The sequence below is a fragment of the Aspergillus sydowii genome (genome assembly GCF_001890705.1).
Source record: "Aspergillus sydowii CBS 593.65 unplaced genomic scaffold ASPSYscaffold_11, whole genome shotgun sequence".
In the NCBI taxonomy this organism is placed as follows: domain Eukaryota; kingdom Fungi; phylum Ascomycota; class Eurotiomycetes; order Eurotiales; family Aspergillaceae; genus Aspergillus; species Aspergillus sydowii.
Genome location: NW_024467869.1, coordinates 773,586 through 785,914, shown reverse-complemented (window position 1 = coordinate 785,914; position 12,329 = coordinate 773,586). Strand labels below are relative to the sequence as shown.

Below are 12,329 nucleotides of genomic sequence, written 5' to 3'. Positions count from 1 at the left end.
CTAGCCCCAATGTAGCTAGCGGGCTGCGTCGGCTGCCCCTGAGCAACAGCCGTGATTGGGCGGCAGACTAAAAAAGCCGGATCTCAAAACCACCTCCTTTCTTGTCGTCCGTCCGTCCATCGTATTCACTGCGTATTCACATTCTTCGCTTCTTCCCTGTCGTTCTTTCCCAAGTACCCCAGGTTGTCTCGTCGTTCTCTCGTGGTTATAAAGACCATCAATCTGCGGACCGCCAATTCGTCGTTGTGCTCTTTCAATTCTCGCTCTATCCCCGACCCCCTGAGGCCCTCTCCCGGTTCCCCCTTTTTAAACGAAAAACCAATTTCTCCTTCACACCTCAATACCCAATTCAACAATGGCTCCCTCTGCTCTAGAGAAGGAAAACCACCAGCGTGATGCTGACTTCAACCGTGCCCTCCACGGTTCTTCCTCTGAGGCTCAGGGTGGTTTCGCTGCCATGCGCCAGAAGAGCGCCGCTGCTCAAAAGGCCGCTGTTGACGAGTACTTCAAGCATTGGGACAACAAGTCTGCTGAGGTTGAGACAGAGGAGACTCGCGCTGTATGCTGCTCCATTTAGTGTGCCTTGGATTTCGCATGATTCTAACCTTTTGTCTGAATAGGCCCGTCGCGCAGAGTACGCCACGTTGACCCGACAGTATGTTTTTGATCGCGGAAAAAGATGAGAGAAATATAACTAACGTGGCACAGCTACTACAACCTTGCTACCGATCTTTACGAGTACGGATGGGGTACATCCTTCCACTTCTGTCGCTTTGCCCACGGAGAGCCCTTCTACCAAGCCATCGCCCGCCACGAACACTACCTCGCCCACCAGATGGGTATCAAGCCCGGCATGAAGGTGCTTGATGTTGGCTGCGGTGTTGGCGGCCCTGCCCGTGAGATCGCCAAGTTCACTGATGCTAACGTGGTTGGGTTCAACAACAACGACTACCAGATCCAGCGTGCCACCCGTTATGCGGAGCGCGAGGGCCTGAGCGACAAGCTGAGCTTCGTCAAGGGTGACTTCATGCAGATGCAGTTCCCCGACAACTCCTTCGACGCTGTCTACGCCATCGAGGCCACTGTCCACGCGCCCGAGCTCGTCGGTGTCTACAAGGAAATCCAGCGTGTGCTCAAGCCTGGTGGTATTTTCGGTGTCTACGAATGGCTCATGACCGACGAGTACGACAACGACAACCCTGAGCACCGCACAATCCGTCTTGGTATTGAGCAGGGAGACGGTATCTCCAACATGGTCAAGGTGTCCGAGGGCCTGGCTGCCATCAAGGACGCTGGCCTTGATCTCCTCCACCACGAGGACCTGGCTGATCGCCCGGATGCGATCCCCTGGTACTACCCTCTTGCTGGTTCGTTCAAGCACATGACCTCGCCTTGGGACTTCTTCACCATTGCCCGGATGACGTGGTGGGGCCGTGGTTTCGTTCATCGTTTCGTCGGTTTCATGGAAACCTTCAAGCTCTTCCCCCGAGGCACACAAAAGACTGCCGACAGTCTGGCGTTGGCCGCCGACTGCCTTGTTGCAGGTGGTGAGAGAAAACTGTTTACACCGATGTATCTCATGGTTGCAAAAAAGCCGGAGTAAGGGCATGGATGTACAGTGACTATGCAGCATCTTTTGCATGTGCAGGCGGTCTACCATATTTAATAATTGTCTATTTCTCTTCCCTTCTGTGTGTTTATTTCATTTTTTTTTTATTGTGCCGTCAATGATTTCAGCCCTGTATGGGCCGTACGAGACCGGAGCATGTGGCTATGGTTATGATGTATCTCTAGATTAATAGATCAAAAAACTTCATCTTCATTTCGGAGTCCGTTTGCGTCACTTATCACAATGGGCGTCAACAAAACATGCCACACAATTGCGGGCATAACGTCCCTTCAGGCCTTCAAGGCCTCTCAGTCTCCGGCAACCTGGTCTCGCGCACGGTCCATATTAAGCCAAGTGGCGACAGATTGTCTGGGTCCAGCCAGCTCCAACACCAACAGCGTTTTTAGCCGTTTAGGGCCATGGTCCGCCCGTTGCTGCGAGAGTTTCCTATTCGGGTAGTTCGCCCAGCACCAGCACCAGGTCTGCAATTTATAAACCTGTGACCTCACTCTTTTCATTTCTTTGCTCACACGGTGGATTTTCGCTTCTTTGCCAAGGCACGGTAGTCAGTGTCAATGACTGCAAACTCAGAGCTGCAAGACCAGCCTCCAGAACAGCTTCAGCAACCCCGCGATGCTGGAGACGCGGAGAAGGGTCTCCAAGCCCAGACGCAGTCGGAGTTGCGGGGCAGCTGTGAGAATGCCAGCTCCAACAACAATGACGAGGAGCTGGAAAGATGGAACAGCACCCCTAGGAACATCGCGAAGACCCTGGCGACCTTCTGGGCCTTTCTGGTAATGGGCGCAAATGACTCGGCGTACGGTGTGAGTTTCTACTTGGCTGCTTCATGTTGAACTGTACTGACTGCTCTCAGCCGCTGATCCCATATGTGAGTACTATGTTCGTGTTTTCGCCGCTGCTCAGATAACTAATTTTAGGTATTAGCTTGAAACATGGTATGGACTTTCTTATACCACCGTCTCGCTCGTGTTTCTCTCCCCCATCGGCGGCTACACCCTCGCCGCGATCACAAACAACAAACTACATATACACCTTGGCCGGCGCGGCATTGCCTGGCTCTCCCCGGGATGCCACCTGATCGCCTACATTGTCAACTGCCTGCACCCGCCGTACCCAGTCCTCGTCGTCTCCTTCATCTTCGCAGGACTCGGAAATGGCCTTGCCGACTCCGCGTGGAATGCATGGATTGGGAACATGGCCGATTCAAACCAGATGCTGGGCCTATTGCACGGCGTTTATGGCCTCGGCGCGGTTATGGCGCCGCTTGTTGCGACGAGTCTGATTACCGAGGCCAAGGTGGGATGGTTTTATTTCTACTATATCATGGTAAGCCCGCTGTACACCGCGAACTAGACAGTGGAAAAGCGAAAAGTACTTACATGGACAAGGTCGCATGCGCCGCTATTGAACTAGCTTCCTGCCTCTGGTCCTTCTGGGACTCCGACGCCGCCGCATTTCGCCAATCCCAGCTCAACGCCTCCAACTTAGCAGGGCAGGAAGGCTCTGGGGAAGCCGCAGCCGAAGAGAAGGGAGGCGTGCGCCGCGCACTGTTCGTCCCTCGCTACGCCCGCGTCACTTGGATCCTCGCCTTCTTCCTCCTTGGCTACGTCGGTCTTGAAGTCGCAGTCGGCGGGTGGGTGGTGACGTTCCTCATGCGCGTGCGCGACGGTGCCGAGTTCGCGAGCGGGATGGGCTCGACAGGGTACTGGCTTGGAATTACTGTTGGACGGGTTTTGTTGGGGTTTGTGACGCCTAGGATTGGAGAGAAGTTGGCTATTGCGGTATGCCCCTGCCCCTACATGCCCTACCACACGCATACCCCCCCGGGAAGTAAACCAAACGAACATGGATTGATCGATACTCTAGATATACCTCGTCCTCGCCATCGCATTCTGTCTAATCTTCTGGCTTGTCCCTTCCTTCTATGCTTCCGTCGTGGCAGTCTCCTTCCAAGGCTTCTTCCTAGGCCCCATGTTTCCCGGCGCCGTTGTGGTAGCGACCCGTCTCCTCCCGCGCGCCCTGCACGTCAGCGCGATCGGTTTCGCGGCTGCATTCGGGGCAAGCGGTGCTGCTATCCTGCCGTTTGCCATTGGGGCGGTTGCGCAGGCGAAAGGCGTGGAGGTCCTGCAGCCTTTTGCCATTGCGCTTACGGTGTCGATTTTGTTGCTCTGGGGCGGACTCCCAAGGATGCCGAAGGCTGTATAGCTGGATTAACAGGACTAGCGGGGGTAGACTTGGGTATGGATGAGATGCCGTGGCTGTGGCTTTGGCTATGGATATGGCCAGGCCCGTGGAAGGTTTTTCGGCGCACGGCATACATGGCCAATATCGCGACGAAGAGGCCGACGAGGACGGCGGAGCCACTGTGGTCAGGCAGTCAGTCCGTACTCAACCAACAAAACCAGAAAAACGATGGAACACGCGGAGCAACGAAGTGAAATGAATGACACGACCGACACGCCACCTGCAGTAAATATAGACAAACAACCAAAACGAACAGAAAAGATGTACATACTAATTCATCCCCCCACCACTCGTCGGAACCCTTACAGGGAAACAAAACAGCACTCCCACCAATACAAGCCAGCACACCGAAAACACATTCACGACGTACCCGGCCATCCTGAGATTGAACGCCCGAGTGGAAGACAGTCTGTGTCGTCTCCGACAGGCCAGTATCCCCTGCGGCACGGTGTACGCGATATTGACAAGAAGCGCGGCCATATTGACGAAGGAGTTAAAGGCCGTGCTGCTTGCGATGTAGAGCAGGCCGAAGACAATAAAGAAGGATGCCGAGAGGAGCGTTGTGCGGACGGGCATGTTGTGCGTTGGTGAGATCTGGGCGAAGTAGGCGGAGAAGGGGAGGGCGTTCTTTCAGTTCCAATGCATCTGGTTAAGACCGGGCACTCATTTCATAGATGTATATAGGGGAATCACTTACATCTCGAGCTAGAGCCCATGCATTCCGACTCACAGATACCCACTGCGTACATATCGTAACTAAACAACCAACGTCATTATTAGCATTAGCCTCCGCACCAGTAATGCCTTTGTTCTCTCTCGTATCAGACCATCCTACTTGCACCATTTATGCATAGCACAGTAAACCAGGAAACGGAAACTACACAGACATACCGAAATAAAGCAGCACCAGACACGCCTGCAACCCCGTCGCAACAGACCTACTCCCCGTCGCCTGATAAAACGCCTGCAGACTGGGTATCCAGGCGTCCTGCACGGCCTGCACATCCTGCATACCCAGGCCGAGAACAACCGCAAAGGGGACCGTGGTCAGTAGACCCAAAGCCATGGTCGTATTTCTAATACTAAATTAGTTGATCTATTCACAGTAATAGCTCCAAAACTCAATTGCAGGAGTTTAGGTAATTTAATGTTTGGGGGCCATACATACATGGCAACAGGAATCCCTCGCCCAGCCCCGTCCACCTCCTCGGATAGATGCACCACTGTTCCCGCTGGTGAGAAGGAGAACATCCCCACGCTGATACTGAGGAGCCATGCGGGTGCGTCGGGGTACCCGCTTCGGTTCTGGTGGAGGGATAGGTTGGCCTTTTGGTACTGGGTCCGGGCTAGGGATGTGAGCACGGCGACGAGGAGGGTTAGCAGGAGGAGAGAGAGGGCTAGGGATGCGGTTGTTTGGTATTTGGTTTTGGAGGGCGGGATTGTGAAGATTGGGATGACTATATCATATCCATTACTTAGTTAGTATCGGAATTAGGGCTGGCTATCTGGTCTGGTGGTCGAGACTTACGAGAAAGCAAGACCAGAGCCACATATGCAAGATAAACCTGCCATTGGGTCGGATGGAACCCGTCAACCCAGACTGCGATGATCCCGAAGATGGATGTAATTGTGTATATCGCACCGGCAACCCCCCCAATCCAGAAGCCGAGAAGGTTGATGATGCCCACGGTGAAGGAAGCGAAGGCGCGGGTTTTCTTCGGCGCGAGGAAGTACGTGAAATGGTAGCAGCCCTAGTTCAATTAAACACTTTTCAACCGCCCTTCCCCCCATGAGTTTCAGGGTGAAGCAGGTGGGTGGGTGGTATATACGCCAGAAGAAGGAATTGCAGAGACCATCTCGCACACACCGAGCAGGACAATCCACTGCGCGAAGCCGGCAATCAATACCGAGAAAAGAACCGTGATACCGCCGCCGTTGATGAGTGCGGTGCCGAAGGTTGCGGTGTAGCTCATCCATGAGTTTGTGATTGTGAATGCGAGGCCGGTGGCGCCGATCCAGGAGAGGGAGCGCTCGAGCAGGTTGGCATTATTGGTAAGGGGGAGGGGATCTAGCTTTGTTGAAGACATTATTGCTATTGGCAGTATTACTGTTGTAGTTTAGATACTTAGAAGGCCATATATAGCCGATGATGTAGATGGATGCCAGCGACGCAAGGACGGCCTCAACTAGGTCACGCAGACGATGTCGCCATCACAGGGCCAAAAGAGCATCGCCAGGTAGGAAAAGGAGAAAAAGGAGGTGAAAAAAAAAAGGGAGCTGTGGCACCTTCACATTCCACGGTGCAACAATTAAACCGAACTAAGTAGAGCATGCCACACCGGGCCACCGGCACATGCAGTCTGCTCTGTACTTTGCTTGACCAATCTTAATCACGGTCTTTGGAAAAATCAAAGTATCGCAGGCTCTGTGAAAACCGAGAAGTATAGTACACCAATAAAAAAAGATACTAACAAATTATAAACAGATCATGATCGAATATGTCCCGCAAATCCATCTAAAGCCGATACGCTGGCGGAGATCTCGGAGATCTCGGAGATCAGGCAGCATAGCCAAGCAAAGCAGTGCAGAAGAGCATCGCCAACACACCCAGGCCAGCCTTGTTCACGGCCGGCGCGCGCACGGCGGCGTTGTCCTTGTCGTCAGAATCCCCGCTGCTGTTGTCACTGTCGGCATCACTGTCGGCGTCGTTGTCGTCGTCGTTGCTGGCCGTCTGGCTAGGCAAAGCCGCAGAGGCAGTGTGGGTGAGGTTTCCGCCGCCGCAGAAGAAATCGCCGTCCTTTGCGTCCTCGTCGCTGATGCAGTCGAGCAGGTCTCTGCCGGACTGGCCCTGGGCGAGACAGTAGAGGCCGCAGCCGTCGTTGTAGCTCTCGACCTTGGCGTCTTTGCAGCACTTGTCCATGATGTCGGAGTATTTGTCGGAGGTGGTGATCAGACCGCAGGCGATGTCCTGGACAGGGAGGATCCAGGCGTTGCCGGTGCAGGTGGCTGCAGCGGAGGAGGAAGTTGTGGCAGACATTTTGTAGTAAACGAGTGTAGATGGAGGGACAAGGGAACGAAAGACGCGATGCGATGGATGCGATGGATGCGATGCAACAAGCAGATGATGAGATGATGAGACGGAAAAGAACACACGGAGAAACAGAGCTTTTAAAGCTGGCAGTGTCTCAAGGCCAGCTCCGCGGACTATATTTATCTGAGACAAGACGCTTGGCAGCAGGCGAGGGCCAATGGTTTGATAGTGTTGGTAATTCAGGCCAATGAGAAGGCTCAGCGAGCCAACATCTCAAAATCAGCAGGCGGCCCAATGTTTTGGTTCGTCCTTGCGTCTGCCTGATGATCTGATCCCTTGGAGGCAGATCCACCGCCAGTTACAGTTCCATACAGTTGTTACTTGTTGGTATCCACCGGCAGAAGACACGAGAACATGTCAGAGGCCACGCCAGGAAGCCGTCAGTAATGATTAATACGTTCTGCTATTCCCAACCTCCGCCGAATATGCTTGCTCTGCGGTAAAAAGTAAACACTATATCCCTTCGTACAATACCCACCGGAATACCAGACACCAGAATGCCATCCCACTCAAAACAGTGTCGCGTCGAAGTTATGGCTCGTGGATCGCGAGCTTCTGCTGGGAATCTCCGGTGCTGAACCAGAATGTCGGGTGTGGAAACTGGACATATATACTTCAGAGGAATGTGGCTATCTGCAGAGAAAGCTTATTTAAGTTTGCTGTTCATATTTCATTTAGTTTAATCATTATAACATCGTCTGGTCTCTGTCTCTATATACTCTATATTTTGTGAATTATTATTTGGCTTCCCCGCCTTTCAGCTTTACAGCCCCTTCTTCATCTTCCACCGCATAATAAACGACGCGAACGGGAACAGCACGAGCGACACCCCGACCCACGCAAAAAGGACGCCGAAGTCGAGTCCGATCTTCGAGTGCGTCCCGAACAGGATCGTGCGCAGTGCATTGACAACTAATAAACCGTCAGCTATGTATACGAAAATGGAGGTCACGATAAATTAGACTTACTCCTATGTAACGGCCACGCATACCCCCACTTAAAGAATCCCGGCGCCAGATCCAGCGCGTAAAACCCGGAGCTGACATTCGTAATGACCCAGAAGATAAGGAACATTGAACTGTACGGGAACCCGAGAATCATGGCCATGTTCTCACATGGGAAACCCAGCGCGGCCATTCCCACCCAGTTGAGCATCCAAAATACCACAAATGAGGCATCTCCGTAGGCGTTGGGATTGGCGGCCGAGACGGTGTCCGGGGCCGGGTCGTTGGAGAATGGAATCTGAAAGGCGAGCGAGACGAAGGAGTAGAAGAGGGAGAGGAAGAAGTAGGCCACTATAGAGCTGAGGATTCGCCAGATGATCCACTGTGGGATTTTCACCGTGTGTGGGCCTTTCACGAACATGGCGTGCACGGGCATGAGGAAGGGGAAGTTGAAGAACGCAATGATGATGAGGTAGATCAGGCCGATCGTGACGGAGGGGGTTGCGGCAGCGGGCGCGAAGGGACGCAGGTCCAGCGTGCTAAAGGCAATTGCCGGATTGACTGCTTGAGGTACCTGGGCGAGATTGACAGATTGCTGCGCGAGGTTGCGCACCCATTGTGGCCCGAATTGCGCGCGGAGCTGCAGCTCGAAAGAGTTGAGGGCTGGGGTTATGTAGGTCTCGACTGTGGTCTGGTCTCTCGCGGTGATGATGACGAACTGCGCGACATCGCTGGGATTATAGGAGCTGTTTCCGGTTGAGATTGCGTCGCGGAGCAGGGTGGTCGCATCAGGGGAGACGATAACCGCAGCCCAGCAGTGCTGGTCGTAGACGGCCTGGATCACGGCGACTGGATCGTTACCGAACTCGGCCGGTGGCTTCACGGTATATCCCAGGTTCTGGCCCCCGCCCAGCTGTCCTGCCAAATCCGTCACTGCAGGCCCAACAAGCGCATCCTGGGCGTTGTCGAAATCGACCACCCACACTTTCAGGGATGACAGTTTCTCCTCGGAGCGAAACTGCACAGCCCAGTAGAGTGACAGGACGCTCAGAATGAAGACACAGAGCAGGAGCACTGTTACACAGACGCGTGAGTTTCCTTCAACAAAAGCAAGGGGCTTGGGCTTAAATACCAGTGCGCCCCCATTTCAGGAACGCCTTCCGGCGCACATCCTTCAGCCGGGGATCGAAAAAGCCCACTGCCGTCGGGGCCTCGTCAGGCTTGTCACCAGTCTCGGTCTCAGCCATGTTGCTCTTGCGATTGCCACAGCAGCGAGGATGGAAAGGAGTATTTAAGATGAGAAAAAAATGATGCAACCCCGACTTATCACCGCTTTGGGACGGTATCCGAAGCTTAAATCCGCGGAAATGGACCGCCGCTGACCAATCTGTCTCCTGAACCAACCAACCACTAACTATGTTAGTTAACTTAACTTATTTAGTCAGTTATCTGGTTAAGTTAACTACTCTGCAAGGAGGAACGCTTTGTCAAAAAGTAGAGTTCTCTGTATTATTTGAGAGATCCTGCTCGACTTCTTGTCGTAACCAACACTACTGTAAGTACTGTCGCTGCGATTCGAGTGAGGGACTATCAGCCACTTATCGCCAGTTGTGTCATTCAACCTCGTCCTGCTTAGTCATAAATCCGTTGGGATTGCCACCACGAGTATTTCTCTGTGATCCTGCCTCCTACACTGTAGTGCCTAAAGCAATCAGATCTGGATGAGATGCACCATCTAAACAGCCGCAGTCAATGATATACCATAGCCAAGTCAGCATACTANTTGACAGCGAAAACTCCCCGGTCTAGGGGTAATGTAGACAAAGCAGAAGTTTTGTACTCATATCAAGTGACGATGGCGGCAAGAAGCCGAAGTAGAAAGAAACAGCACAGCATAGGAAAGAGACAGGGAATGAATGTCGAGATACCTCCCGATAGAGAATTAGAGGTGGACATGACGGGGAGAGCCGGATAGGATAGGCAACTAACATCCTGGATTATCCTCACGATAGACGATTATCCGTCGACATCATTGTAATATGGAGAATTCACTATCGCAAAAGTCCTGGAATCATGGCTGAATTGAGTTTACAGTGCCTCGAAGCATAAGTGCCTGAAGCGAGTTGCCTCACGCAAATTGACTTTGCACCAACAGCTCATACCGCGTGATATCCAGCACGAAGCTTCAGGCCGGCATCAGTTGTCCGTTTCTGACTGGCGGTTGGCGCCGAGGTAGGACGCCGTCATAGGCTGCTCGGTTGGATGCGCGGGAGGCTCCGTTGAGATAGGCAGGATGAGGATGAGGATGAGATGAGAGGAGAGGAGTAATGGAGATAGACAATGCTTATCAGGAAAGACCAAGAGAACGATGCGGAGAAGAACCCACAGCGCGATCGGCGTCGGCTGGACTGGACGGTTTGAGAAGAGTCCACGATTCGCGACAGCCTGGGGAAGCTCCCACGCATGGACCTGCCTGAAGGGGAACGATCGCTGGCTTAACGTTCGACCTGATATGACAGCAGTTGAGAAGCTGGAGATACAGAGTAGACGACGACCCACTTGCGTCGCATGCAGTCTTCCCCGCAAAATGAAAATTTCCGCACCAAATTCATCCTCTGCCTCTCCAACATGCTCCCTGCGCGAGCGAGTCTCGTCCTATATATCGAGTCCGCTCGCCCGCCTCCAGAAATGAGCTGAATCAATTTTTACTTCAATGACCATGGACGACGACGCCCCCGTCAAGCCTCCTGGGTCGAACCAAGGCGAAGATGAGCAGGATTTGGCTGCCATGGGCCACGTCCAGGCTCTGTCGCGCAAATTCGACATCCCAAGCATGCTGGCCCTGGCGTTTTGCGTCCTGGGAACCTATTCGACCTTCGCGCAGGATTTCAGCAGTGGCCTCACCAATGGCGGCGCTATCACCATCCTCTGGGGCCTGGTGCTGGTCACCGCGTGCAACATCTGCGTCGCCGTCTCCCTCGGCGAGCTGACCAGTAGTATGCCGACTGCGCTTGGGCAGGCATACTGGGTGCACCGGCTTTGGGACTCGCCCTCTGGCCGCTTTCTGTCGTACATGACCGCCTGGATCAACACGTTCGGCTGGTGGACCCTGACGGCCTCCCAGGTTGCCTTCATGGCGGAGTTTCTGCTCGGCATGAAGACCCTGTTCGACCCGGATTGGGATGGCGCTGGCAAGAGGTGGCTTCAGTTTGTGGTTTACATCGGCGTTGTCTTCGTGTTGACCTTGGCCAACGTCGTCAGCTGTCGGTCCGACAAGGTGCTCCCATGGATAAACAACTTCGTCGGCGTCTGGTTCACCGGCCTGTTCGTCATCCTCTCCCTGGCCCTCCTTATCTCCGTCGGCATCAAACCTGGTCTCTCATACCAACCCGCCTCCTTCGCATTTGGCGAGTGGATGAACCGCACCGGCTGGCCCGACGGTGTCGTCTGGTTTACCGGTCTCGTGCAAGCCGCCTACGGCCTAACAGCCTTCGACGCCGTCATCCACATGGTCGAGGAAATGCCGTCCCCGCGCCGTAACGCCCCGCGAGTCATCTGGCTCGCTGTCCTCCTCGGCGCCGTTACCGGCTTTATATTCATGCTCATCTGCCTCTTCTGCGTACAAGACATCAACAGCGTCGTCAATGCAGACCTCCCCTTCATCGAACTCATGCTGGAAACAGTCGGCCTGAAAGCCGCCGCCGTCCTCCTTTCCTTGTTCATCTTCAACGGCCTTGGCCAGGGCATCAGCATTCTGACCACGGCCTCCAGACTCACCTGGGGGTTCGCCCGTGACGGCGGTCTGCCTTGGAGCGCCTACTTTGCCCTCGTCGACCCGTACTGGAAAGCGCCCGTCCGCGCCCTCTGGATGCAGGGCGTCCTCATTGCCCTCGTAGGCATCCTCTACCTCTTTGCAAGCACAGTTCTCGAGGCCATCCTCAGCGTCAGCACCATCGCGCTCACAATCTCCTACGGGATCCCCATCTCCACCTTATTGGTTGTCGGCAGGGATAAGCTCCCACCCGGCCATTTTAGTCTTGGCCGCTGGGGGCCCCTCATTAATTGGATCAGTATCATCTACTGTATCATCACGACCATCTTCTTCTTTTTCCCCGGCGAGCCAAGTCCAGCGCCGGCAGATATGAACTACGCCATTGCGGTGTTTGGTGTCATGCTTGTTGTGGCGCTGGGGTTCTGGTTCTTGCGCGGACATCGCACGTATCTTGAGACGGACGATGCGGTTGCGCAGATGTTTTTCGCGCGGAGGTTGGAGGCGGAGGGAGCGGGAGGAAGAGAGGAGGGGGAGAGGCAGAAAATGTCCTAGACTTGTTTATTAGATTATATAAATATTGCTTGATTTGACACGATTTCTCTACCTCCTGCCGTGCAAGTATCTTTGACTGAGATATCTCATGCAGGA

The 12,329-nt window shown here is 53.9% G+C and overlaps 6 protein-coding genes across 6 annotated transcripts; 3 read left to right on the top strand and 3 right to left on the bottom strand.

Moving 5' to 3' along the window:
• Positions 1-29: 29 nt before the first annotated feature.
• On the top strand, positions 30-1,772 carry erg6 (sterol 24-C-methyltransferase). The gene is made up of 3 exons (XM_040847729.1): positions 30-559; positions 621-655; positions 709-1,772. The coding sequence occupies exons 1-3, from the start codon at positions 356-358 to the stop codon at positions 1,601-1,603; spliced, it is 1,134 nt and encodes a 377-aa protein (XP_040699485.1). The 5' UTR covers positions 30-355; the 3' UTR covers positions 1,604-1,772.
• Positions 1,773-1,922: 150 nt separating this feature from the next.
• Positions 1,923-3,990, top strand: ASPSYDRAFT_420718 (putative MFS transporter). The gene is made up of 5 exons (XM_040846401.1): positions 1,923-2,433; positions 2,484-2,498; positions 2,555-2,956; positions 3,019-3,411; positions 3,497-3,990. Exons 1-5 carry the CDS (start codon positions 2,185-2,187, stop codon positions 3,833-3,835), a joined length of 1,398 nt encoding a protein of 465 aa, XP_040699484.1. The 5' UTR covers positions 1,923-2,184; the 3' UTR covers positions 3,836-3,990.
• A 154-nt stretch (positions 3,991-4,144) lies between these two features.
• On the bottom strand, positions 4,145-6,331 carry ASPSYDRAFT_1159554 (uncharacterized protein; the record flags this gene model as incomplete). Its single annotated transcript, XM_040840071.1, has 6 exons — positions 5,704-6,331; positions 5,403-5,625; positions 5,043-5,331; positions 4,766-4,950; positions 4,572-4,630; positions 4,145-4,501 (listed from the first exon to the last, which is right to left on the bottom strand). Exons 1-6 carry the CDS (start codon positions 5,959-5,961, stop codon positions 4,145-4,147), a joined length of 1,371 nt encoding a protein of 456 aa, XP_040699483.1. The 5' UTR covers positions 5,962-6,331.
• A 100-nt stretch (positions 6,332-6,431) lies between these two features.
• On the bottom strand, positions 6,432-6,911 carry ASPSYDRAFT_60578 (uncharacterized protein; the record flags this gene model as incomplete). The annotated part of the gene is made up of 1 exon (XM_040849871.1): positions 6,432-6,911. One exon carries the CDS (start codon positions 6,909-6,911, stop codon positions 6,432-6,434), a length of 480 nt encoding a protein of 159 aa, XP_040699482.1.
• An 817-nt stretch (positions 6,912-7,728) lies between these two features.
• ASPSYDRAFT_157848 (SNG1 family protein) lies at positions 7,729-9,156 on the bottom strand (the record flags this gene model as incomplete). The annotated part of the gene is made up of 3 exons (XM_040842675.1): positions 7,729-7,877; positions 7,934-8,983; positions 9,042-9,156. The coding sequence occupies 3 exons, from the start codon at positions 9,154-9,156 to the stop codon at positions 7,729-7,731; spliced, it is 1,314 nt and encodes a 437-aa protein (XP_040699481.1).
• Positions 9,157-10,622: 1,466 nt separating this feature from the next.
• On the top strand, positions 10,623-12,233 carry ASPSYDRAFT_34579 (putative amino acid permease family protein; the record flags this gene model as incomplete). Its single annotated transcript, XM_040845259.1, has 1 exon — positions 10,623-12,233. The coding sequence occupies one exon, from the start codon at positions 10,623-10,625 to the stop codon at positions 12,231-12,233; it is 1,611 nt and encodes a 536-aa protein (XP_040699480.1).
• Between the last annotated feature and the right edge of the window lie 96 nt (positions 12,234-12,329).

Bases quoted from the DNA above. Each gene is read 5' to 3' on its own strand.
- erg6 (XM_040847729.1), top strand. From the start codon at position 356: ATGGCTCCCTCTGCTCTAGAGAAGGAAAACCACCAGCGTGATGCTGAC. The intron at 560-620 runs GTATGCTGCTCC...TTGTCTGAATAG, and splicing joins AGACAGAGGAGACTCGCGCT to GCCCGTCGCGCAGAGTACGC. The intron at 656-708 runs GTATGTTTTTGA...AACGTGGCACAG, and splicing joins TACGCCACGTTGACCCGACA to CTACTACAACCTTGCTACCG.
- ASPSYDRAFT_420718 (XM_040846401.1), top strand. From the start codon at position 2,185: ATGACTGCAAACTCAGAGCTGCAAGACCAGCCTCCAGAACAGCTTCAG. The intron at 2,957-3,018 runs GTAAGCCCGCTG...TACATGGACAAG, and splicing joins TTTATTTCTACTATATCATG to GTCGCATGCGCCGCTATTGA. The intron at 3,412-3,496 runs GTATGCCCCTGC...TCGATACTCTAG, and splicing joins GAGAGAAGTTGGCTATTGCG to ATATACCTCGTCCTCGCCAT.